The sequence below is a fragment of the Neoarius graeffei genome, chromosome 21, assembly GCF_027579695.1.
Source record: "Neoarius graeffei isolate fNeoGra1 chromosome 21, fNeoGra1.pri, whole genome shotgun sequence".
Taxonomy (NCBI): domain Eukaryota; kingdom Metazoa; phylum Chordata; class Actinopteri; order Siluriformes; family Ariidae; genus Neoarius; species Neoarius graeffei.
The window spans coordinates 47,533,887-47,559,321 of NC_083589.1; the positions used below are offsets into that span (position 1 = coordinate 47,533,887).

At 40.6% G+C, this 25,435-nt stretch overlaps 1 protein-coding gene across 11 annotated transcripts; it reads left to right on the top strand.

Annotated features, from left to right (window-relative positions):
- The first annotated feature begins 2,174 nt into the window (after positions 1-2,174).
- msrb3 (methionine sulfoxide reductase B3) lies at positions 2,175-20,857 on the top strand. 11 transcript variants are annotated; one of them, XM_060903271.1, is made up of 10 exons: positions 2,176-2,264; positions 3,004-3,169; positions 3,279-3,539; positions 4,143-4,199; positions 4,317-4,514; positions 11,274-11,382; positions 15,026-15,103; positions 16,711-16,739; positions 19,729-19,826; positions 19,946-20,857. In XM_060903271.1, exons 5-10 carry the CDS (start codon positions 4,406-4,408, stop codon positions 20,111-20,113), a joined length of 591 nt encoding a protein of 196 aa, XP_060759254.1. In that variant the 5' UTR covers positions 2,176-2,264; positions 3,004-3,169; positions 3,279-3,539; positions 4,143-4,199; positions 4,317-4,405; the 3' UTR covers positions 20,114-20,857. The 11 variants fall into 11 exon arrangements, with proteins under 11 accessions (XP_060759255.1, XP_060759259.1, XP_060759254.1 ...); XM_060903269.1 differs by lacking the exon at positions 4,143-4,199; XM_060903273.1 differs by lacking the exon at positions 4,143-4,199 and having other exon boundaries at positions 4,366-4,514.
- The last annotated feature ends 4,578 nt before the right edge of the window (positions 20,858-25,435 follow it).

Below are 25,435 nucleotides of genomic sequence, written 5' to 3' on the forward strand. Positions count from 1 at the left end.
GTGATCTTTGTTGGTTGACCACTCCTGGGGAGGGTAATAATGGTCTTGAATTTCCTCCATTTGTACACAGTCTGTCTGCCTGTGGATTGGTGGAGTCCAAACTCTTTAGAGATGGTTTTGTAACCTTTTCCAGCCTGATGAGCATCAACAACGCTTTTTCTGAGGTCCTCAGAAATCTCCTTTGTTCGTGCCATGATACACTTCCACAAACATGTGTTGTGAAGATCAGACTTTGATAGATCCCTGTTCTTTAAATAAAACAGGGTGCCCACTCACACCTGATTGTCATCCCATTGATTGAAAATACCAATTTCACCTTCAAATTAACTGCTAATCCTAGAGGTTCACATACTTTTGCCACTCACAGATATGTAATATTGGATCATTTTCCTCAATAAATAAATGACCAAGTATAATATTTTTGTCTCATTTGTTTAACCGGGTTCTCTTTATCTACTTTTAGGACTTGTGTGAAAATCTGATGTTGTTTTAGGTCATATTTATGCAGAAATATAGAAAATTCTAAAGGGTTCACAAACTTTCAAGCACTACTGTATATTACAGTATTTAAATTTTTTGTCGCTAGTCGACTACCTGGCTGCTATCCCAATATCACCGTTATGTCCATATATGGTATAAGCTAATCTATCTAATAGTATGCTATGTTTACATTCACACCGTCAGAAATAAGGGTACAGTAGGAGTCCATTTCTGTCCCCCAAGGTACAATTGACACTCGTACCTCCTAGGGCTCATTGTTAGACCTTAAAGTGCCATTCCACCATTGGATGTATTCTTTGGCATAAAATACAATATATTTTATGACAACATGACTAGACAGAGAAATCTTTTAGCTTCAAAATGATATATCAAACATAATTTTTTGACAACGACAAGTATATTAATTTTGCGACCAAAGTCACCTACCCTTTTAATTTCCGCGCGGTAGTGAAACGTGATGTCATCAGCAGGTTCCCCTTCTTGTGTACCACGTGTCGGTCTATTTTTAGACCAGGAAACCCCCAAAGTGAGAGAGTCATTTCTCCTCGTATATGGGGGCCAAAAAAATTGCGAAACATTTTGAGTTAATCTTTCAGTTAGCTAGATTTATTGGTATTAGCTAGATTTATTGGTATTATTTTTTATCGCGTTCTATCCGCCATTGCTGATAATATGTGCCACGTCACACGTAACGTGGTACACAAGAAGGGGAACCTGCCGATGACATCACGCGCGGAAATTAAAAGGGTAGGTGACTTTGGTCGCAAAATGAATATACTTGTCGTTGTCAAAAAATTATGTTTGATATAGCTAAAAGATTTCTCTATCTAGTGATACCATTTATATATGTTGTCAAAATATATTGTATTTTATGCCAAAGAATACATCCAATGGTGGAATGGCACTTTAAGGTAACTGTTTGTACTTTTTAGGGACAAAAATGTACATATATGGGCCCAAGCAGGATATAAAGTGTACAGATAAGTACCTTAGAGAGGGTACTACCACAATGACAAGTCATTGTACCCCTAAAGGTACAATAAATATTGACTGGCTTTTTTGTGGTATATCGGATATATTCCATTCATACTTTTGCCACTCTCAGATAATATCGGCTCATTTTTCCTCAATAAATAAATGACCAAGTATAATATTTTTTGTCTCATTTATTTAACTGGGTTCTCTTTATCTACTTTTAGGACTTGTGTGAAAATCTGATGATGTTTTAGGTCATATTTATGCAGAAATCTAGAAAATTCTAAAGGGTTCACAAACTTTCAAGCACCACTGTGTGTATAGTGTTAGCGTCCCCTTATACTTGCTAGCAGCATTAGCCAAACTACAAATCGGTTACATTTATGGAGGGGGGAACAAACAAACAAACAAACAAACAAACCCCCAAAAAAATTAATTACGATTTCTGGCTAAAATATTCCTTGGACTCAGATTTAAATGACTCTGAGTGAATAAGAGCTGAATTTGAGACAGACAGTTCAGGGGTTAAAACCCTAATGGCTGATACAGTGATATTCTCTATAGCTTCCTGCTGGGTATTGGTTTGTGAGCTATTTGTGTGCGCGTGCGAATAAATGGCCGTTATTGCTCATATTTGGAGATGACAGGAGCGCGTGAGGAATTTTCCCACAATGCACTTGTCATTACCTAACAAGTCCACAGTGACTCTGCTGTCAAACAGATGCATCTCCGAACCGGTCCACTTCTCACGCTTTACCTGTCTTTCGTAGCTGTTTTTCTTTTCACTGGTAAGTTCTGTCCTTTAATAACGATTTATAATTAGATACCTGAACGCGCATGCGCACTTTTAAAGCTAGCTGTAGTGTATCTATATATATATATCTATACAGTATATAGCATTGGGAATGCATTCGTCTTTTTCTCGGCGTGGACAAAAAACGTTTACACTTTTTTCTCCCCCCCTCCACGTTGTCAGCGTGATAGACGTCGTTTGGGATAACAACTGAGTTGTACTGAGGTGTTATTTATTTCTAGCTGGCTAACCCTACTGTCAGAGCTCGCGTTAGCAACACTGTTTTGCTTGCTAACTGGCTAACTGCGCGTGCAGTGTCGGTCTGCACCGTTGTTGCTATAGCAACTAGCTAATGAGTAATAAATAACGCCTTGAGAAATGACTTGTTCATACTAAAGGAGACCAGGTTGATTTTTATCATGACTATGTCCTGTAGGGATATATGTGTGTGTGTCTATATAATATAATCTTCTTTAAACATCATTACAATGAATTACATAGGTTGTTTATATATATATATATATATATATATATATATATATATATATATATATATATATATATATATATAATGCAAAACAGTGTGCCAAGACCCTTCTGTAACTAAAATCCAGCTTAATCTGATCAGCTACCAGAACACAGGCTGAGCTGGTACACCTTCTTTGCCAGACGCTCGGTGACCTTCCAGTTTCATTATTTGAATTTGAGATTTTCTAATTGTCTTATTTTCTTAGAAGTTTACCTTCTGTGACGTAGCAGTGGTGTGACCAGTGGTTACCATCTGGTAAAGATGGTCCAACAGCTGGACAGACCACGCTGGATTTTCCATTGGAGAGTCTGCCTTGGCTGGGCTAGATTTTTAACACAAAACAAGCTTTTTATACTGATGCTCAATACCAGGTTATGTTCCTAATGCAGGAATGCAAATCCACTTGGATGAATAGGAAACATTTGCTGCAGAGTTTATATAATGTCGGTCTCTCTCTCTCTCTCTCTCTCTCTCTTACAGCCATATAAGGTCATATAAATCTACAGGAGCAACTCCATTTTACCAGGATTTCTGACCTTCCCTTAATGATTATTAACTCTTGCTTTCTCATGTCCGGATCGTAACGATAGCCAGTCTCCCAGTTTATCATTACAGAGGAAATAAGGACCGTTTTGTATTGGACGTGGCATTGCTTTAACTCTTGACTGTCTCTCTTCCTGAAAGTCTTGCTTTTTAAGCCAAAGTGACTCAGCGTCTGTGCAGAACAAATTATACATCAGGGTGAGTCATAAACAAGACTAATCATCTCAGAATTTGATTAAAATAAGCAAAGTACATACCAGTCAACATTATTGAATGCTTTTGTAATATTCAGTTAGAATGATGATGATGGTTATAGGTGTTTGGGCTGACAGAAGAAAAAAAACTTTAAGTTTGGAACAATTGCACACGTTACAAGGTCAAGCGTAGAACCGAGCATACCCAGCTAATTATAGCCTATGCTAAGAGCTCATGGCTGTGTATTTTTTAAATGTGGCCTTCCCTGACTCCAATAAATCATTTACATGAATGTCATGATGGCTCAACCGACTGCCTTTTTTTTTTTTTTACATCACCAAGTAGTGAATGATGCAAATTCCTTAAGTTAAATTACCTGTGAAATCATTGCTAGAGTTGGATAAATATTTGTTAATACTGAATAAATGCTCCAATAAAAATAAATGTATTCTAATTTTAACCTATTGTCTATAGTTTGATGGGTCTATTTGAAGAACAAAGCTACTTGTTGCATTAATGTTGCACATGCAGACTCAGCTGAATTATTCAACAGTCATTAGCCCAGGAGATGAAAATATCTCTCTTCTGTCTCACTGTGTCCACTAGATGGACCTCCTTTCACATAAATTCTACCCTTAGATATTTCCCACCTCTCACTCTCAGGTTGTGTTCCCTTTTCCTCAGTTTGCTTTTAATACATACTGGTGTATTGAGCCCTGTTAATTTAGATCGCAATAGCTCATTTTAGCATTATAACACTGCACTTCTTTGATTCTGTAGTTTCCCCCATCTGTGCTGAATGACCCTGGCCCACTCTTCTTCCTTGTAGCTGCACTATCTCTGCTTGAATTCGCTACACCACAGGCGCGATGGCATGCCGTCTTCTCCGCGCTTTGGCCCCAGTGGCCACTCTCCAGTACTCGAGCTCCACTATGAAAATTGGCCGAGTCCTAAATGTCACCTCACCCATTTCACTAGGTACTGTAACTTAAGATGTCTGTCTGTGTGACCAGTTGAGGGAAATGGCTAATGAGAGGAGTTATGATCGCTAATGAGAGGATTCAGGTTTTGTAATTTGCATTTAGGCCACAATTTGGCCATTGAAGTTTGGTTGACTCAAAGCCTAATTTATATGCGTCTTTTCCACCAAGCAAACAAAATAAATAGGTAGTATATTAGCCTCTAGGTACCATGGTCCATGTTATTAGACAGTGTCTCAGTGTTTAGGCTACTTCACTTCCTGTCATCTACAGTTCACTGAGGGTTTATCATGTGCTACAGCCAGAGGAGCCACTGATTTGACAATGGCCAGGAATTTTGCACATCTCCCCAGATGTCTTCTCAAACATGCTCTTATCATGAAGACTCTCTGCTGTACACATAAACGCTTTTGTTAGCTGTAATCTATACAACCCATAACACACTAAATGTTCTCACGCATATAAAACTTTTTTTTCTTTCTCAAACATGACTGGTTTGCTGGAAAAATGGTTATGGTGTGTGTTTTGAAATAGTTTATTCCTAGATCTTGGTCTTCATGTACAACAGGTTTTTTTTTTTTTTTTAAATAAATGTAACTCTTCCCTTTTTTTTAAATTAACTCCTGCCTTTTTCTTTCCCCTTCTTCTAGTATTTCTGCTTTCTACCTAAATCGTTACTGCATTGTAAACTGTATTTTCCAGACTGTAAGATGCAAGACATAAATAAAAGGTTCGTAGATTGGATCATTCACCGTGAACTGAACATGCACTTCTGTTTCGAAACCTCTGCGTTATGTACAAGGGTTCAAACAGAATCTGAGTGTTTTATACATACAGTACCAAAGGTTTGGACACACCTAGTCGTTCATAGTTTGTTTGTTTTTTTTGTATTTTGACTCTTTTCTACATTGTTGAACAAAACTGAAGATCTCAGATTGATGGAATTATGTGGTAAACAAAAAAACAAGTGTTTAAAAATAAAATGTTTCATATTTTAGATTCCTTAAAGCCACATTTACCTTGATGATGCTTTACACACTATCAGCATTATCTTAACCGGCTTCATGAGGTAGTCACCTGGAATGCTTTTCAGTTAACAGGTACCTCGTTAAAAGTTAATTAGTGCAATTTGTTAATTTCTTAATGCGTTTGAGATCAAACAGTAAATAATAAAAATGGCCCTATTCCACAACTGTAGTAATCCATATTATGTCAAGAACCACTCAACTAGTAAAGAGAAACGACATCCATCGTTACTTTTAGACATGAGATGACCTTTTTTAACTAATAAAAATAATGGGGGGGAAAGAACCTATTGAATTAGGAGTGTCCAAACTTTTGACTGGTACTGTATTTATTACATGACTTTGTTGGATAATCGATTCTGATTGGTTTGTTTACGGCATTCTGTTATTTCTGTATAATGGACTGTTGCTATGGACCATGTCGTTGGTTGTAGCAAAAAAAAAAAAATTCACATCGATATTTTGTGCCAGTTTATTGATTTCTTTAGTAAGTAGCCGTGTACTAAGTGGGATAATGCACAGTGAACCAGACAATATTGTGAAATAATTCTCTTCAGGGCGATTCAGAACCCCTCCACTTCAAGTTAGAATCCTGCATCTCACCCTGTCGGGGTTTATTTCACAATAATGATGCTGTATATTATACCTTACATATTCATGGTCCACTTTATTAGGAACACCTGTACATGCGGGTGGCACGGTGGTGTAGTGGTTAGCGCTGTCGCCTCACAGCAAGAAGGTCCGGGTTCGAGCCCCGTGGCCGGCGAGGGCCTTTCTGTGCAGAGTTTGCATGTTCTCCCCGTGTCCGCGTGGGTTTCCTCCGGGTGCTCCGGTTTCCCCCACAGTCCAAAGACATGCAGGTTAGGTTAACTGGTGACTCTAAATTGACCGTAGGTGTGAATGTGAGTGTGAATGGTTGTCTGTGTCTATGTGTCAGCCCTGTGATGACCTGGTGACTTGTCCAGGGTGTACCCCGCCTTTCGCCCGTAGTCAGCTGGGATAGGCTCCAGCTTGCCTGCGACCCTGTAGAACAGGATAAAGCGGCTAGAGATAATGAGATGAGATGAGACCTGTACATGCCTTCAGATGCAGGTCAAGTGCTTCAGTTAATGTTCACATCAAACATCAGAATGGGGGGGAATGTGAATTTTGTGTCTTTGACCATGGAATAGTTGTTGGTACCAGATGGAGTGGTTTGAGTGTTTTAGAACTACTGAACACTGAAGAGCTACTGTAGGACAAATTGCTGAAAAAGTTAATGTTGGCTATGATAGAAAAGTGTCAAAATATGCAGCTTGCTGTGTATTGAGCTGTCCATGCTGACCCCTGCCGGAAGAGCCGATAATGGGCACATGAGTGTCAGAACTGGACCATGGAGCAATGAAAGAAGGTGGCCTGGTCTGATGAATCACATTTGTTTTGACATCATGTAGACAGCCAGGTGTGTGTGTGTGTGCATGTCTACCTGGGAAAGAAGGCAAGTTGGACACAGTGTGATGTAATGCTATGGTTCTGGTCTCAGCAATGTTCTTGCAGGAAACCTTGGGTCCTGGCATTCATGTGGATGTTACTTTGACACAGACCGCCTACCTAAACAGAGTTGCAGACCAAGTACACCTCTTCACAGCAATGGTGTTTTATAATAGCAGTAGCCTCTTTCAGCACTACGTTACATTACATTCCATGCATTTAGCAGACGCTCTTATTAGGGATGTCCCGATCAGGTTTTTTTGCCCTCCGATCCGATACCGATCATTTGATTTTGAGTATCTGCCGATACCGAGTCCCGATCCGATACTTCTTATAATCCATAAAAAATAAAGACGAGGAAAGAAACGGATCCAGGATGTTCCTCATTTTTTATTTAACACCTTATTTTAACATCCAACAACTCCGTTAGCAAACAGAGCACTTACGTGAGGCAGTTTGAACAATAAATAACAAATTAAAAAAAATAACCTTAAAATACCTGGCAGGAATGTAAACAAATAAAAAAAAATAAAGTGCCACAGTGCCAGTAATTTGCTTTTAAGAACGCATCTCACAGTGGTGTACAGTAATTTCAATTAAGGAAATGAACGTTTTTCTTGATGAAAACAAGCATTTCTACCCTTTCAGGTTTGAGCCCGTTTCTTTTGTCATCCAACGAAAAAAAAAAAAGATCTCATGCTTTGCTTTCCGCTTCGAACTGCTTCCGTGTTCAACTTTGCCGGCAACAGGCAGCCAATAACCAATAGCGTCTCCGCTACAAAGTGATGTCATGCCGCACGCGTTGATGTTGCTGTGTTGAGACAAGAGGTCTGGTCTCACTCTGTGCCAACGCATAGTTATTGATGTGTTAAAAATGAGAATATATTACATAGATATATATCCGATCTCTGATCGGGAGGCAATGCCCGATTCCGATCGAGTCTGAAACCATGTGATCGGGCCCGATTTCCGATCACATGATCGGATCGGGACATCCCTAGCTCTTATCCAGAGCAACGTACAATGAGCACGCACATACCCAGCAGTTGGAGTTTCGGTGCCTTGCTCAAACCGGTGACCCTTTGGGCCCAAGGCTACTTCTCTAACCTTTAGGCCATGGCTGCCCCCAGCAGGATAATGCTCCCTGCCACACTGCAAAAAATTGTTCAGGAATGGTTTGAGGAACATGATGAAGAATTCAAGGTGTTGATTTGGCCTCCAAGTTCTCAATCCGATTAAGCGTCTCTGGAACGTGCTGGACCAACAAGTCCAATCCATGGAGACCCCACCTCACAACTTTTCAGGATTTAAAGGATCTGCTGTGAACATCTTGGCGCCAGATATCACGGCACACCTTCAGAGGGCTTATGGAGTCTGCGTCTTGACGATTCAGTGCTGTTTTGGTGGCGCAAGCGGGACCTACACAATATTAGGCAGGTGGTTTTAATGTGATGGGTGATCAGTGTGTATAAATTTCTATATTTTATATTATTTTAAGCAGTGGTATACTCTGGAGCATCTTGTAGTCTGGAAAATACAACATCTGCAAGGTTTTCATTTCGACTGAGGTGCTTCATGTTCTGCTCACAACATTTACTCGCTTTTTGTGTCTTTCTTTCTTTTTTTTCCTCATTAAAGGTCTTGCCCTTGCTTGAAAGATGTTTGGTCATTTTTAGGATTAGTCTCACAAGCCAGACCTCTAGCTTCATCATGTAGTCTGTATGAGGCAACTTGACTGACAGGACAGATGACCAGCCTCATACCTTTTTTCATAACCTGTTGGTAAACACACAAGAATCTCATTTACGAACTACTGACTGTATAATAATACTTTTAAAGACTGGATTCCACTAATGGGTTTTTCAGCCCACTGACTATAACTTGCTTCAAAATGTTCATTGTGTCGCTCATCGTTTTCTTTCTTGCTGGATATGTGTGCACAGAAGTGTAGAGAATTACTCAGACTTTAAACTTCAACGTTCTGAAGGTTGTGGCCAGAAAAGTATACAAAAGAGACACTGTTGTTCATCTTTTGTCCATGACATAAGGATCATCTGAGGTTGAGACTATCCTAAGGTTGACCTCTCTGCTGTATGTGTCCGACTCTGTGACTGACCCTGCTGACATGTGTTTTATTTTTCTGTCCTTCCCATACCCCGCCTTTGTTTTTGTTTTCTAGCCTGAGCCTGTTGTCTGTCCTGCAGCAGCATCCACCCTGGTAGCGGCATCCATGTCTGGGTTCAATCTTCTGCATTTGGTGACCAAAAGCCAACCTGTTAAACTCAAGGCCTGCGGGCTTCCCTCAGGTCCACTGGAAGCTGTGTGTGTTTGCAGTGTGTGCAGTGTGTGTAGCGTGCTCTGCCTCTGCGAGGTCTAACACACGGCTTTCCTCTGTGTGCGCAATCGTGAGTGTTTGCGTGAGCAAGGGGTACAAGATGACGTCGCTTACAGGAAAAGCCACCATATGGATTTAGTGCCAAGATTCTGGTTTTCAAAAAAATTTTTTCACTTGGGAGCTCTAATATCTAACTTAATTAGCGTGCACCTGCAAATTAGAAAAACAGCACCGGGGGTGTTGCTTTTCCTGTATTTGACAACCCCTTGCTGCCAGATTTCATCATTCTCTTTCCTAGACTAGATTCTTCAGTTGTTCATGGATTAACATCTAACATTTTTCTTACCTTCCTTTTAAGCTTGCATGCACAGCTGAGCTTCAAATGGTTTTGCTGTTTTTCATGAATTACGTGGTACCAAAATAGGTTGAGCGTTGTGACTTATCAGTGCCAGTAGAACCTGGCTTTCGATGGCAGGATGGAATAATTAAGGCAGAAAATGCATTTGCCCTTAGGGACGATACATTAAACATGAGAAAAGGTGCTGGAGAATTTGAATCCAGTGTCACTGAGCAAATTTTACAGGTTATTTAGACGTAGCTTCAAGTTCGTTCTTTCTTTCGCTCTTCCTTTGACTTTTTTTCTGTTCTTTCTTTTGCACGCTCTCTCTCTCTCTGTCTCACACTCTTTCTCACTTTCCTTTTCTGTGTGAGTATGTCTGTCTAATAGGATCCAGAAATCCTCTCCCTATGAGAATATGGGGGTCTTCTCAGAATTTGTGTCAGAAGTAACTTTGTACTCACTGGACAGAGAGACCGATCAATGGAGCCCATTCACCAATGGGACCCTTTAAAGACCCCATTATTTCCTCCTTTCACATGGTTTCAATCTTGTGGGGAGGAATTCCCCGCATAGCACAAGTGACAGGAGCGCCAGTCTCCCAACATATGGCCTTCACCAAAGCAGAAGCACTGAAAATAACACTGAGGTGTTGAACCACCACGGGCCTCACATGCACAATGAAAGCAGTCTTATCCAGTGAGGGGGGGCTAAATTAGTATTAGTTTAAAATTAATTGGGATTATGTTGTATTTTACTGCATTCCGCAGTTGTCTTATTGTTAAGTGGGGTATGAATGCCTCCCCCCCCCCCCCCCCCCAAATAAAATTTTAACTTGGTTTTATTCTCTCCTTTTGCTTCTTTACTCTGTTTTACTCTCTAGGGTTATAAAATATATATTATAATATTCCAGTATTAATAATGTATGAATGCACAAGTATTCAGTCAGTCTTTGATTTACCCTCTAGATGTCACCATTGTTGCAATGCTAGATAGCTTGTGTGCGTGTTCTAATGCCAGTAGTGGTAGATGTTTCTCCTTTCGAAGAAATGTTGGCTTGGATGTTTACCTAAGGTAAAAAATTTGACTAAATAATGAACAGTGTAATACTTTGGCTGTAGCACATAATTTTGCACTGACCCACTGTCACATGCTGTACAGTTTTCCAGGCAAGAGTCAACATGCACTTATTCAATTAGGTCCTCCTATTAATCGTATCTTGTACTCTTGTATATCATTTAATTAAAATTGCTCAGCAAGGACCCAGATTTCCAAAATGGAGCATGTGTGCCTGAATTTTAATGCGCTTTCAAATTTTCAAGCATGACCAAGTGCATGCTTCTGTGTACAAATGTATGATCGTGTGCAAAAGTGTGACCCACACATTAGAGCAGTGATCCCTGACTCATGCTTGGAATTACGCAGGAACAGGTCGTCTTTAAAACTGCTGTAGGATGGCTTCATTTGGTTTGCGTATTCTTTTGCAGTGCAGATTTCTGTAGTGGTTTTTGTTTTGTTTTTTTGAAATATGAATGTTTTTATGTGGCGTACCTGAGGTCACTGACTTGTATCCTACCCAACTTATTCTAGGGACATGCCACACCAAGAAGACCTGGCCCCAAAGCTTCTCTCAGGAAGAGCTGAAGAAGCGCTTGACACCTATGCAGTACCATGTTACTCAGGAAAAGGGCACAGAGAGGTGAGAATGTGCGTGGTAGAGCAGAGGTTTGTCACTCTTACTGTTTCCTCAGACACTTATTTTAAATCTTGTAGGGTTTAGTTTCAGACTAGGTTTATTTATTTATTGTGATTTTTATTTTGGACGTATACTTAAGTTATTCCATGAAATTGAGTCGTACATGAGCTGATAGCCGATGAGGTGCACAGCGCCGAGTCGGTTATAAGCCGTGTACGACGAGATTGAGTGGAATAAATGTTTTATTGTATCCACGTTCACTGGATTTTGAGAAACGGAGCATCTTTATTTTTTGCAAATTTAATAAATACAAAACGTCCGACAAAATCATTTCCGCTTAGAATGTAAACAAACCAGCAGTAGCAGTTTGTGAAAAATGCTATAATAATTGAAGAAAAATCTTACTATCATACTTTTATTGCATATTTTGTTGCTTTTTTTTGGGGGGGGGGTGTTGTTTTTGAGTAGTTTTTATTTCGTCCTCGGTTCAGCAAAAAGCGCCACCATTTTGTTTTCAGGGTATTCAGGGTATATGAGCTGATAGCCAATCAGAGCACGCGATTGCTCATATCCAGTGAGTGTGGATGGAATATATTGCGATATCTGAGGGGGAAAAAGGTCTTGTTAAAGTTCACCAGACTTTATAAAGGCGTTAAAGTTGCAAAGACATTTTAGACATGCAGTTTTAAAGATAGAAGCCCAGGATTACACTTGCTTTTAACTCTGAATATGTATAGAAAAGATGGCTATTCTGTGCTCACTCGGAGTATCAACTGAGCATGGCCAAAACTGTTAAAGCAACGTTTAAGCAAAACAGGCATAAATAGTGTAACGGACTGAAGAATAAACTAGGGCTGTGTTTTCAAATCATGTACTTTATGTTCTATTTTAGATAGGCTTGGAGTATTAACACCAACCAATTTCATCACTACGGTTAATAAATAAAATAAAATACTGGTTGTGTAGCTTACAAATCTACTTGAGAAATCTCATCTCATCTCCAGCCGCTTTATCCTGTTCTAAGAGGGTCGCAGGCAAGCTGGAGCCTATCCCAGCTGACTACGGGTGAAAGGCGGGGTACACCCTGGACAAGTCGCCAGGTCATCACAGGGCTGACACATAGACACAGACAACCATTCACACTCACATTCACACCTACGGTCAATTTAGAGTCACCAGTTAACCTAACCTGCATGTCTTTGGACTGTGGGGGAAACCGGAGCACCCGGAGGAAACCCACGCGGACACGGGGAGAACATTCAAACTCCACACAGAAAGGCCCTCGCCGGCCACGGGGCTCGAACCCAGACCTTCTTGCTGTGAGGGGACAGTACTAACCACTACACTACTGTGCCGCCCTTACTTGAGAAATTAGACTAATAAGTATTTTTACACACCTACGGTCAATTTTAGAGTCACCAGTTAACCTAACCTGCATGTCTTTGGACTGTTGGGGAAACCGGAGCTCCCGGAGGAAACCCACACAGACACGGGTAGAACATGCAAACTCCGCACAGAAAGGCCCCCATCAGCCACTGTGCTCGAACCCAGAACCAATTCTTGCTGTGAGGTGACAGTGCTAACCACTACACCATCGTGTTGATGATAACAATCAACATCAGTAAAACCTTTTGAGGAGAAACCTGTTGGACAGAGATCTTTTGGCCCTGACGTGCCATCTAGTGGATAATGCTTTTAATCTTCCTGATGTACGAATGTTATGATTACAAGAACAACGTATTCACGTAGCTGCTGTGTATGCAGTCACATGTTGAGTATAATCCTGACCTGAGGTTCCATTGCCTTTGTTCCTCCTAACACACCCTAATGCAACAGTTAATGACAATTGAAAATGCAAAAAAAAAAGTGACTATAGTGAGTTTCAAAGTTTAAAAAAAAAAAAATCATGGTGGAAAGAGCTTGAAAGGATTTTGAGGGTTTTTTATTTTATTTTTTTAAGGATATTTAAAATAATAATTTTGTTGTCCAAGGATCCATTGGGGTGGCACGGTGGTGTAGTGGTTAGCACTACTGCCTCACAGCAAGAAGGTCCTGGGTTCAAAACCCAGTGGCCAACAGGTGCCTTTCTGTGTGGAGTTTGCATCTTCTCCCCGTGTCTGTGTGGGTTTCCTCCGGGTGCACTGGTTTTCCCCTACCATCCAAAGACCTAATATGTGGTTAGGTTAACTCATCTGTCATCTCATTATCTCTAGCCGCTTTATCCTGTTCTACAGGGTCGCAGGCAAGCTGGAGCCTATCCCAGCTGACTATGGGCGAGAGGCGGGGTACACCCTGGACAAGTCGCCAGGTCATCACAGGGCCGACACATAGACACAGACAACCATTCACACCTACGGTCAATTTAGAGTCACCAGTTAACCTAACCTGCATGTCTTTGGACTGTGGGGGAAACCGGAGCACCCGGAGGAAACCCACGCGGACACGGGGAGAACATGCAAACTCCGCACAGAAAGGCCCTCGCCGGCCACGGGGCTCGAACCCAGGACCTTCTTGCTGTGAGGCAACAGCGCTAACCACTACACCACCATGCCTCCCCGGTTAGGTTAACTGGCTACTCTAAATTGCCTGTAGGTGTGAATGGTTGAGAGGAGAAAACCTCTATAATAATCCAGTAGAAGGCAACAGGAAACCACTACTGTAATTCTTCTCTAGTAAACGGGCCTGTCATCAGACGGAACACTAAAGAAGAGAGAGGATCCATTAACAAATTGCAACATTAGATAACTGTAATGTTGTATTGGGCAGTCCAAAAAGGTACAAATGTTAAAGGCCCTATTTATGTCAGTGTTTTTAGTTTGTCTTGTACTCTTTATTCGAACCTTTTGGATTTTTTTTTTTCTTCTTCTTGGTTTTAGACAGCTACACAAATATTCAAAACATTCGCCCTAGTGATTTATGGCTATGAAATGCATCAGAGATTTGTCGCATGAGCTTTCTGTAGTGCTGCTGGATGGATATTTGCCTCCTGAATGTTCTGAGCTTGTTGCCGTCTCTGTTTGGCCTGTCTGGGCTCAGGAGACGAGAGCGCGGTCGAGTGCGTTGACTTGACTATGCCAGCCTGCAAACCATGTCATGTTTGCAGAGAAAAAGGCAGAACTCTGTTCCTTTTTTCCCTTCTCTGGTTGGGTTCGGCCACAGCAAAGCACACGTGGGGAAAGTATTTATCGGCCCATTGGCAGGAGGAATGTGAAAAATGCCCCAGGCCCTGAGTCTGCGTGTGGGTGAGGGTGTTGAGTTTTCTGAGGCCTGCGGCTTGCAGACGATCAGAGGCTACAAAACCAAGCTGCTCCCCTTTTTAGATATTCCCTCTCTCTGCATGTTGCCCTCACTGCAGCCTGATCTAAACCAGCCATGTTCAGGCAGATCAGCCTCTTAAGCATAGTGGTGAAGATTAAACTGTTTATAAATCATGTTGAATCTAATGACACTCTTAACCAGATGTGTTGAGCAAGAATAACAAAATGCAGTTTGTTAACAGCCCATAAAAATGTTTGGTTGATGTGTATGGTAAAGGCTTTTGGGTCAGTGAAGATAGATAGATTTAACAAGTGCAAAACATTTTCAGATATTGAGTAAGTCTGTATTGGAACATGTAAATAATTAAACTTGTCTTTGTACATTTTAGTGCGTTCAGGGGAGAATACACAGACCACAAAGAGGAGGGAACGTACACTTGTGTTGTCTGCGGCGCCCCTCTGTTTATGTAAGTTTTTAAGTCTTCACTATATTTATTTATTTATTTATTTATTTATTTAAAATAACCTTTTTTAATGATCACTAGTAATTCTCATAATTCACCTCCTGTCCAGCTCGCACCATCTCACATATATGTAATATCGTTACTTTAAAGTTAGATGAGAGCTTATTAAACCCTCCACAGCTTGCTGACAAGATATTAGGAACAGAGTGCTGGCAGTTGTTTGTGTGCTTGGACACACTGTCTATCTCTGACGCTGTGTGATTGGTCGGTTTGGGCTTTTCCACACGTGGCCCAGCTGCAGCACGAGGTTAACTCTACCTGACAGGGTGTCCGAAAGCAGCCCAGGAGCCATTACCAGGTCGCCTTTTTCCCACAGCTCGCTGGAGAGCTTCAAAGGATGCTGAATTTATGGTTTGCATTAACCCATATCTTAGGAACAATGTTCTCAAAGGAGGCAGACAAACCCTTCATACCTCCCTCCCATCCTCCAAACTATGCACTCAGAAAGCACAAATTGCCTATTTATTGCTCACGAGATATTTCCCAAATTTTGGGGGCTTTTTTAGTGCTGTCAAGCGAGTAAAATATTTAATCGCGATTAATGTCGCGACTGTCATAGTTAACTCGCGATTAATCGCAATTTAATCGCACATTTTTGTCACATGAAAAACCATTGTAATTCTCTTATCAGCATAAAAAAGTGAATGGGCTTGCTCAACGTTCGAACTACGGGGGTACTCGGGGGATCCGAGATCCCCTGAAACAGACATGAGATCCCTTGAAAACATGATTTGGGAAATGTTGGGGGGTCTCTAAAATATTGGCAAAATGATGTTTATTGACATAGCAATCGTGTGTAACGGGAAGCATTTGCATATCTGAAGTGAGCGCGCGATGGAGATCCGCGCTCTGAGACAAGCGCAAGCACCCCCCCTCCCAAGGGAAAAAAAGGGACCCCCCGAAAATATCGGCATAGTTCGAACACTGGTTGTACCAATGTTTGTTTGTTTTTTTATTGCAGAGCATAACACGTCTTGTCACAGCCACTGCAAGTTCGGGCTGGAGCCGCCGATGGGAAAACGAAACCTAAGCCGAGCACCGTGGCTCTTTGGGGGAGGGCAGAGGACTCTGGCTGTGCGGGGCGTGGCATTACAGTCTAGCTGCTGTCGTTTTTCTAAGCAAAGTCTCTGTTCCAAGTTCCTGGCAGTTTCAAAAGCTTATGAAAAACCTACATCATGTCACAGAGCGTTAATCTCGCGATAAAAAAATTATCGCCGTTAAAATTGAGTCAAGTTAACGCGTTAATAACGTGACATTTTTGACAGCACTAGTTTTTTTTTGTTTGTTTGTTTGTTTTGCTTTTTTTGGGGGGGATTGGAGAAAATGAAACACTTGGGAAAGACTTGGCTTTGTAATGGAAGATTGAGCTCAGCGTTGGACCGTGACTTAACATTAGAGAAAAATAGTCCCCCATCAGGCGTAATCCTTTCTTAATCTGAACCTGTTCTTAGACAGCTATGCTATGACGAGCTCAACTTTTCAAGCCCTAATATTTTATTTTATTTATTTATTTAGTTATTTATTTAATTTTTTTGTTGTTGATGTTGCAGGTCAGATAAGAAATTTGATTCTGGCTCAGGTATGTTTCTATCTGTCTCTCTAACCAGAACAATTAACTGTTTTAAGGATGTGGATATGCTGTGTGTGTGTGTGCGTGTGTGTGGGTTTTTTCACACCCAGTTTATAAAAGAATTCACACTTTGAGTATCGTTTCCTACGAATGCTTGTGAATTTTCGTTGAAATCTTCCTTTTGCTTGCATTTGCAGTCATATCGAAGTGCTGCACTTTTTTAAGAATGAAACGTGTGTCCATATCTATGCAAAAATATAAATTTGCTGCCTTTGACCCCTTTCTCTCTCTGTCTCTTTCTGTGTTGCTCATACTCCTCTGAAGGGAGAGGTTGACCTTTTTGCCCTCTTTATGGTTGATTGCAAGGCTGAATGTGTACTCCGTCTGCTGTCTAATAAGGCACTAAGTGTGGGCTACAAAGGTTCACATTCTTATTAATCTACTTGCGTGAAGTAGGCGAGCACGCTGACTTTAATAAGCCCACAAAATATCCAGCCAGTTATTTTAATGAACGCTATCTGTGTCTCTGAGATTAATGCATTGGCAGTAAACTTTAGCTTGCTGTCATTTGTAATCCTTTTGGAAATTCCCAGCTTTTAATTTGTTCACATCAAACAATGCCATTCCATTTCATTTGCAATTAGTGCATAACTCTGAGCACGTTTTTATTATCACACTGGATACAAATTAATAGGTCCAAGAACGAGAGATTTGCACCAGTTTTTTGGAATGAAGTCTTGCAGTTTTAGGCCTCTGCAGTGTGTTAAAGGTCACAGGCGTGGGCCCAGTAAAATGTATTATTTCAAATTCATTTTTTTTTTTTTTTTTTTTTGTGGCAGAGCATGACACAATACGAATACTATTCTGGGAACAGTTTGTTAATGTCTCACAGCTCTGCAATCCAAAACATTTTCTCTTGTGGTGTTATGTATGCTATTTTTATTCCATCTCCGTTCAACCTACAAGCATGCATGAATTCCCCACAGAAAACAACCTGTAATAGGAACCATGTGGGCCCACAGTGGAAAAATAGGATTTTTCCTTGCACCGAGTGATTTCTGTCTTCGCTGCAGAGACCAGAGCCAAACCTCCTGCGTTGTATGCAGCCCATGTTGCAGGCCAGCCTCATATAGACTCAATTTCCTGTTTTGTTAGAGCACTGCTACACTGCTCCATTCACTGCTCTGCTCAGTCCACCGATAAAGCTCCATTAGATCAGTGCAGAAACGATCCACTGGGATTCTCCTGCTCTGACTCATAGGATTTCTATATTCCCCTGAGAGCTTCCTGTGTCTGAGTGGAATTTTGTGGCTTTGTAGTTGTGGCCAAGCACTGCCTCCCTAGCTAGGGAGGAGGAAAGGGGGAGAGGGTGGCTGAAGCGTGCTGGGCCTGGGATTGGGGAGAGGCAGAGTAGGGGAGGGGGTGAGGAACTGCCTGGTGCTTTTAACCACAGATAACATCGCAACAGTGAGTCGTCTCCTATAAGCCTAAACTCTGTCATGATCACATCAATAATACTACTTTTGCTAATGATGCGACTTTGCAACCTGGAGCAACCTTGTGTCCGTGAGCACTCGCGCTCCATGGGATCCCTGGAATAAGCCCGTGTTGATGTTCAGCATATGGTCTCAACAGTCAGGGCCCCATGTCTAGCTGGCCAAAAGGAAAAAAGCCTCCTAGAATTACCAGTGCATGGTACCGCTTAGCAATTAAGAAGGAACATGCTGTTGGTTATTGAACTTGGGGTGAACAACAGGATAAAGATGGGGAGGTGGAAACTTGAAGTAGGGTTATTTTCAACATGGACCTCTTCTTCTCCTGCTTCTCTGTACAGTTTGTTTGTTTTGTAAATACATTTTAATCTGTTTTGAATCAAGTCCGACCGAAGGATATAACGACTAGAGAGGGATGAGTGGCTTGCTGTGTCAAATATTTTTCATTTTTACATGCACTGTGCCTGCCAACTTTTACTTCATAACCTCTGAATCAGTGGCTGTTGTGAATGACTAATTCAAGCTCAAATTGTTTCAAACTGTTCTGCGTGACTTGAGAACTTGCAAGAGTCATAAGTCATACTTCATTGCACCACATAGATATGAAGCAAAGTTACTTCGGTCTATAGAGCAAGGTCGTTAACTGCTATTACTGCTCATATTAATGTAGAAGGTTTGTTGGCGAAGACTACATGTACAAATGTATTTGCTGAAGCAGTACGAGAGCGAGAGGTCTACAGCCAGCTACCCAGGAAGCCATGAGGAGGACCACCCATGAGCCGGCATGGCTGCTCTTTCCATTCGCTCCACTTTTAGAGAGCTGAAATCTTCCACATAAAAGCCATGCGGTACAGAGATAGCCTGCCACACCAAGGATTAGGCAGACGTTTTCTGCGACTTTTATTTGACTTCCTCGGCTTTTGGTTAGACTGTAACCACCTGTAACAGCATGTGCTACATACAGGAGAAGTTCTCTGTCTTCGGTGGACAGTGTGCCATATTCTTGTGCTCCCCCCCCCTTCTTAATCTTAATATTACATTTGTTCTCCGTCATGGACATGTGTAGTCTCATGTCATGCTAAATATGAAAACCTATAGGGCACTATGCTCTTGTCTTCTAAAATATGCAAATCCTGACACCCTGCGCATGCTGACATGTGCTTTATGGTTTAATAAAGGCCATTACTTCATTCTGTCCTTTTAATTACAAGGCAAGCAAGGATCTCGCTAAGCAGTGAAAAGCAAGTTGGAGAGGGGGTACGCCAAGCATCTAGTCTGGAATGAGTTACAAAAATAAATGCTTAGCGGTGGTTTGGCAGATAAAGACACTCCAAGTGCTAAGACAGAGAGGGAAAAGCCAAGATGTAGTAGGGGGATTCCATTCTATTGCTGCTTCCAGGTTAAACTAAAACCAAGGGTAAATACACACACGCACTACCACACACACCACAGATTTACAGTGCATACCACAACAGTGTCCTTCCTTTTTTTTTTTTTAAATACAGGATGGCCATCCTTTTTTGATCTGATCAAAGAAGAGTCAATAACACAGACGGATGATTTTTCTTATGGCATGCACAGAGTGGAGACGAGCTGCAGTCAGGTACGTAACTGATGATCAAACCAACAAAAACACTTACTTACAACAGGAATATAATGGATGGATCAACTGAACGCGATCAAACTCTACACAAGTGGAATTAACTTTGTGCGTGTTTTCAGTGTGGCGCTCACCTTGGACACCTCTTTGACGATGGCCCCCGGCCCACTGGAAAGCGTTACTGCATAAACTCCGCCTCACTCAACTTTCAGCCAAAAAACGTTGCTCCTGAAGGGTCAGAACCAAATGGCGCCACAGGCCAATCATCTTCTAGTAAGAGTGAGCTTTGAGGGGAATTTCAGTAGACCAGTCAAGTATTAGAATGTTGATGTATATCCTTTTAGAGTTCACTCCTGGATGACTAGATTCAGGTCAAGCCTGATGCATTACCGTACAGGTGAGCCTAGCAATAAGACGGGTACGCCTCGACCAACCAGAAAGCTATCCAGTAGCAGTACTTCAACAGCACTATTTATAATCCGTATAAATCACTGATATGCTCTTCCAGTCAGTCACCCATAAAAATCCCCCTGTTCCAGAAATGCATGTTACCTGAAACGGCTCTCCAGGAAATCTGCTGTGCGCTACTGTTTTTGCCACCTACCAGTGGTTTTGATAGAGCAAGACCATGGACTATGAGATTTTTCTTCTCAAAAATATAGTGGAACATTGTTGCTTGGAAATGAACTATATATGTGTACTTTCACAGAGGGATGTGGTGTTTTTGAAATGATATTTGATATCAGGAGGTCGTGAGTTTAAGGAAAATGCTATGCAAAGTGCTCCTGTGAGCGGTAAAATAAACACCAAGTAGAGAACAAAGCATTCTTTCAAATAAAATGGAACATATGACAAATGTTTAGTCTGAACACAAATGTAACCTGACTTTTAAGGGTGAGGTTTTTTCTTTTTTTTTTGTCTTCCTGCTTGTGGTGCCTCTTTCTCCTTGCCTTGACTATTTTTTTTTTTTTTTGGGGGGGGGGTTGATTTACAGATGCTGTTGACAGTTGTGATTAAACAGTTATTGAGTCCTATTTGGCCGAGTTTGTGTTGTGAATTCATCTGAACATGTAAAGGCACATAGCTACAGAACATCAGGTATAAATGTCTATGTGCATAGGAATGACCTTTTTTGTTTTATGTCTTTTGACTTTCAGAAATAAAATTTCTGAACTGGGAGTTACAGCTTCTCAGTGTAGGTTGCTAGTCTAAAAGAATTAGTAATATTTATTCTATCTACATTCACTGGATATGAGCAATCGTGCGCTCTGATATACTAGTAGTACAGTAGCCAATCAGCTCGTATACCATGAGTAGAGAAAAACAAAATGGCGGAGAATGTTGCTGAATCAACTGAGGATGAAATAAAAACTCTACTCGAAAACAAACCCCAAAAAATGGAAAAAAAAAGTGCAACAAAATAAAAGTAGTTGATGGGAAGAACTTTTTTTTTTTCAAGAATTATCACATTTTTCACAAATTGCTACTGTCATTTCGCCGGTTTGTTTACATTCCAAGCGGAAGTTATTTTGTTGGATGTTTTGTATAAAGTTTTTATTTATCGACTTTGCAAAAAGAAAAAAATGCTCTGTTTCTCAAAATCCAGTGAATGTGGATAGAATAAAAGTTATTCCACTCAATCTTATCATACATGGCTTATAGCCACCTCAGTGCTACGCGCCTCGTCAGCTATCAGCTCCCGTACGCCTCCATTTCGTGGCATAACTGTTAAATATATTTTGGTTTTCATCAAAAGTGCTAACTTTTGTATGAATATATGCATGTTGTAGGTTTAGTAAAGCGATTTATGATAGGCCATTAAAAACCCAAGGTTACAATAATAACTTGATCTATTAGTCTGGCATAGCTTTCTAAGCCAAATGCCAGATTCTAACAACCGCATCCTCAAACGGCTGATCTATTGAACCAAAACAGTTCAATAAAATGTGGAAAACTTCATGAAAGGAGTTTGTGAAATATGAAAAACAGAAAAAGCATGCAAATAATTTGGATATTAACATGTATAATCTTTCATCTTAATCATAATAATGAAAGGAAATAAGCTTTAACCTCGCTAGCCTAAATGGTTTTCAGCCATTTACAATTTTCCACATCAGTAGAAATTTATAACAATAATTGAACCTTGATTTCAAATGATAACTTTTATTAGTCATACTTTTCCCACACTGATCATGCTTGCATACAAAACTGATAATATACATGGTACCTGAGATCAGAATTTCACATTGAGCAGAACATGGCCCAGCTCCAAGCCTATCAGAGGCTTGAACTATATCAATATTTATCTGTTGTTCCACTTCCCTTTGAAGCTGTTCGGCACAAAGCTTTTAGTTTCTTGAATGGAGGGTCAATGTTTGTTCGGGTGCAATTTCAACATGTCACGGACGTGCTGAAGAGACCAGCGTAAGACATTACTCCTGAAACTAAGAACACGGAACTGGAAAACCAGTTAAAATGAACAGAACCTGTAAGTGGTCCTACACAAGGCTGCTCCCCACCCAAGTTAAAAAACAACCACCCACCCAAAAGACCATTTTTTTTCCGTCATTCATGGTCGGCATCAAAGATCATGTTCACTCCTTTTAATTCCGTAGTGATAGTGCAACTTGAGACATATTTCTAGTAAAACAAACTGAGACACATGAATGATACTGGTGGATTTGGCCAAATGTTGCATATTGTGTACGCTATTACTTTACCCATATTTGTAAGTAAGCGTAATATGATAAGCAGGTATTACTGATATAATAACAGTTGCATGCTGTAGATCGTTTCGAGGCTCACAGTTCAAAGCATTACCCACTTTGTATATTTTATTTTGGTGTACTATTGATTGGAGAATGTCACCTCAAGGTACCATTGCAGAGAAGTCCCAGGTACACGGAGAGCTTTTTTTGGACGGGTGGGTGGTGGTGCTCTTGGTGGGTGGCTGGAAGTGCTCCAGAGCTCTGCAAGATGACGTAAGCCCTGCTCACCAGCCTCTCTGCTCTACTGCTGTTTAGAGAACAGAGTGGCCACCCTTACTCCGTGAGTGTGGGAAAAGTCGTCTGACGGGTCCGGCGCTGAGAGTGTTTACGTTACGAATGCAATAAAGAATATTTACAAGTCAGGTGTGTTTAGACTGGGGGACGATGGTGTAGAGGAAGGCCTTTGGCTGAGGGTGTAGGTTTTGGGGGGTGGGCAGCTGGAGTCTCTCAAGCCAATTTTCAACATCATGTCGTCTTTCCCCCGGAAAGCAAACAATCATGTCATTTACAGAGCAGCAATGATCATGAAAGACATTTTATGGATGTCACAAAACATCTTTTGAACCAGTTCTGCAAGTCTGCCTATTAATGCCATTAAATGTTGAAACTATTACAACCTGGACAGCGTAATTGCTAATTCTTTTATAGGAATACTGTTCTGACCGCACAGGTATCCCTCAGATGGTTCCTCTTCTTTAATTAGTTTTTACTCTCCCACCACTGTTGTTGCGGCTGTGATTGTTGATGACAGCGCTATTAGGAAGTACCTTGGAAAGATGAGCCCAAACACAAGGACACATACCAACAGTGCTATCATCACAAAACACAGTCTAGTAACTCCAAGATCTCCAGGCTCACCACATAAACATGTACTTAACAGTTCTGGAGCCACAACTGATCATGCTCATGCAGACCTAACACTATAGTGCTCACAATAGCTTCGATTAGACTGCGAAATCTGCAGAAGGTTTTGTATTTTACTAAGGATTTATAAAAACTTTGTATGCCTTCTTGCCTTATTTATGATGCGCAATGTTTTTTTTTTTTTATTTGCAGCAAGACTAAATAGACTCAAAGTTTATTGCTGATACTTTCAAGATATTTCAAGGGTTTTGTTTGGATTATTCTACCATACACTATATGAGCAAAAATTTATGGACACCTGACTGTCACACCCATATGTGGTTCTTCCCTTATCAAAAAGAAATATACTTAAGTAAAGTATATTTCCTTAAGTATACTTTTGTGTACCAAGTATATGGATATCAATATACTTTCAGTATACTTGTAAGTAAACTAACCTAATACTTATTGGGACTAAATTGGCCCACTTTTAGTTTATAAAAAGTATACTTTAAGAGAAGTAAACTCTGCGTATACAACTCATCTCATCTCATTATCTGTAGCCGCTTTATCCTTCTACAGGGTCGCAGGCAAGCTGGAGCCTATCCCAGCTGACTACGGGCGAAAGGCGGGGTACACCCTGGACAAGTCGCCAGGTCATCACAGGGCTGACACATAGACACAGACAACCATTCACACTCACATTCACACCTACGGTCAATTTAGAGTCACCAGTTAACCTAACCTGCATGTCTTTGGACTGTGGGAGAAACCGGAGCACCCGGAGGAAACCCACGCGGTGCGTATACAACTAGTATTTTTTATTTTGTACTGCAAGTATACCACAAGTAAACTTATATACTAATAGTTTACTAGTTCTATACTTGTAGTCCACTCTTTAGTTTACAAAAGCATACTTCATAGTATACTGGAAATATACTATGAGTTTACTTGTTTTATACTTCTAGTCCACATTTTAGTTTACGAAAGTATACTTTGTAGTATACTGGAAATATACTATTGGTTTACTCGTTACACACTTCCAGTCCACTTTTTAGTTTATAAAAGTATACTTTATAGCATATTGGAAATGTACTATTAGTTACTAGTTATATACATCTAGTCCACTTTTTAGTTTTGAAGTATACTGCGATTACCCTTCTAGGCATACTATTAGTTTTCTAGCCCGAACCCTTACCTCATGCACACTACCAGTAGACAACTTAAGTGTTTTGTACCTTAAGATTCCACCCCAGAGCTGACCACAAACTTACAGTATGGTACATGTAGGTTTAAAAGATGGGATTTAAAACGTGCTGCCGTATATCACAAAGAAGCCAACATGTGTGAAAAAGAAATGTTTTATAGGCTACTATCAAAAGGCTAAGCACAACTACAGGGCCAGTACACTTAAACATAAGGCGCAAATATTTTAATACTTTTATTACACTTTTGTTAAGTATATCTTGATCAAACGTTTAAGCTTAATATACTTACACTTTTCTATATACTTTTCAGTATAAGCCAAATATACTTATGTATAAGTTTATCTCTGATAAGTAAATAAAAAGTAAACTGAGAGCATACTCTTATTATTAGTTTAAAAGAAGTATACTAGAAGCACGCTTGAATAAACTTCTTTTTTGTAAGGGTTCCTTAAACTTTTGAAAGCACACGATTACAGTGGTGCATGTTGGTGATATTAGATAGGAAGGCTAAAATCTATCAGTAGCTCAATAGTTAAACTATTAGGGTTGAGCTGAGGTCTCATTTTAATAAACAAACATAAATAAATCATCATTTGTAAGTTGCTCTAAATGAGGGTGTTTGTTAAATGCTATAAATGTAAATAATATTGGGGCAAACTGTTATACATACACCTGGTCAAGCCCTTGATTTTTAACCGAGTTCATGCTGCGTTTCCTTTGCATAGTCTCATCTCATCTCATCTCATTATCTGTAGCTGCTTTATCCTGTCCTACAGGGTCGCAGGCAAGCTGG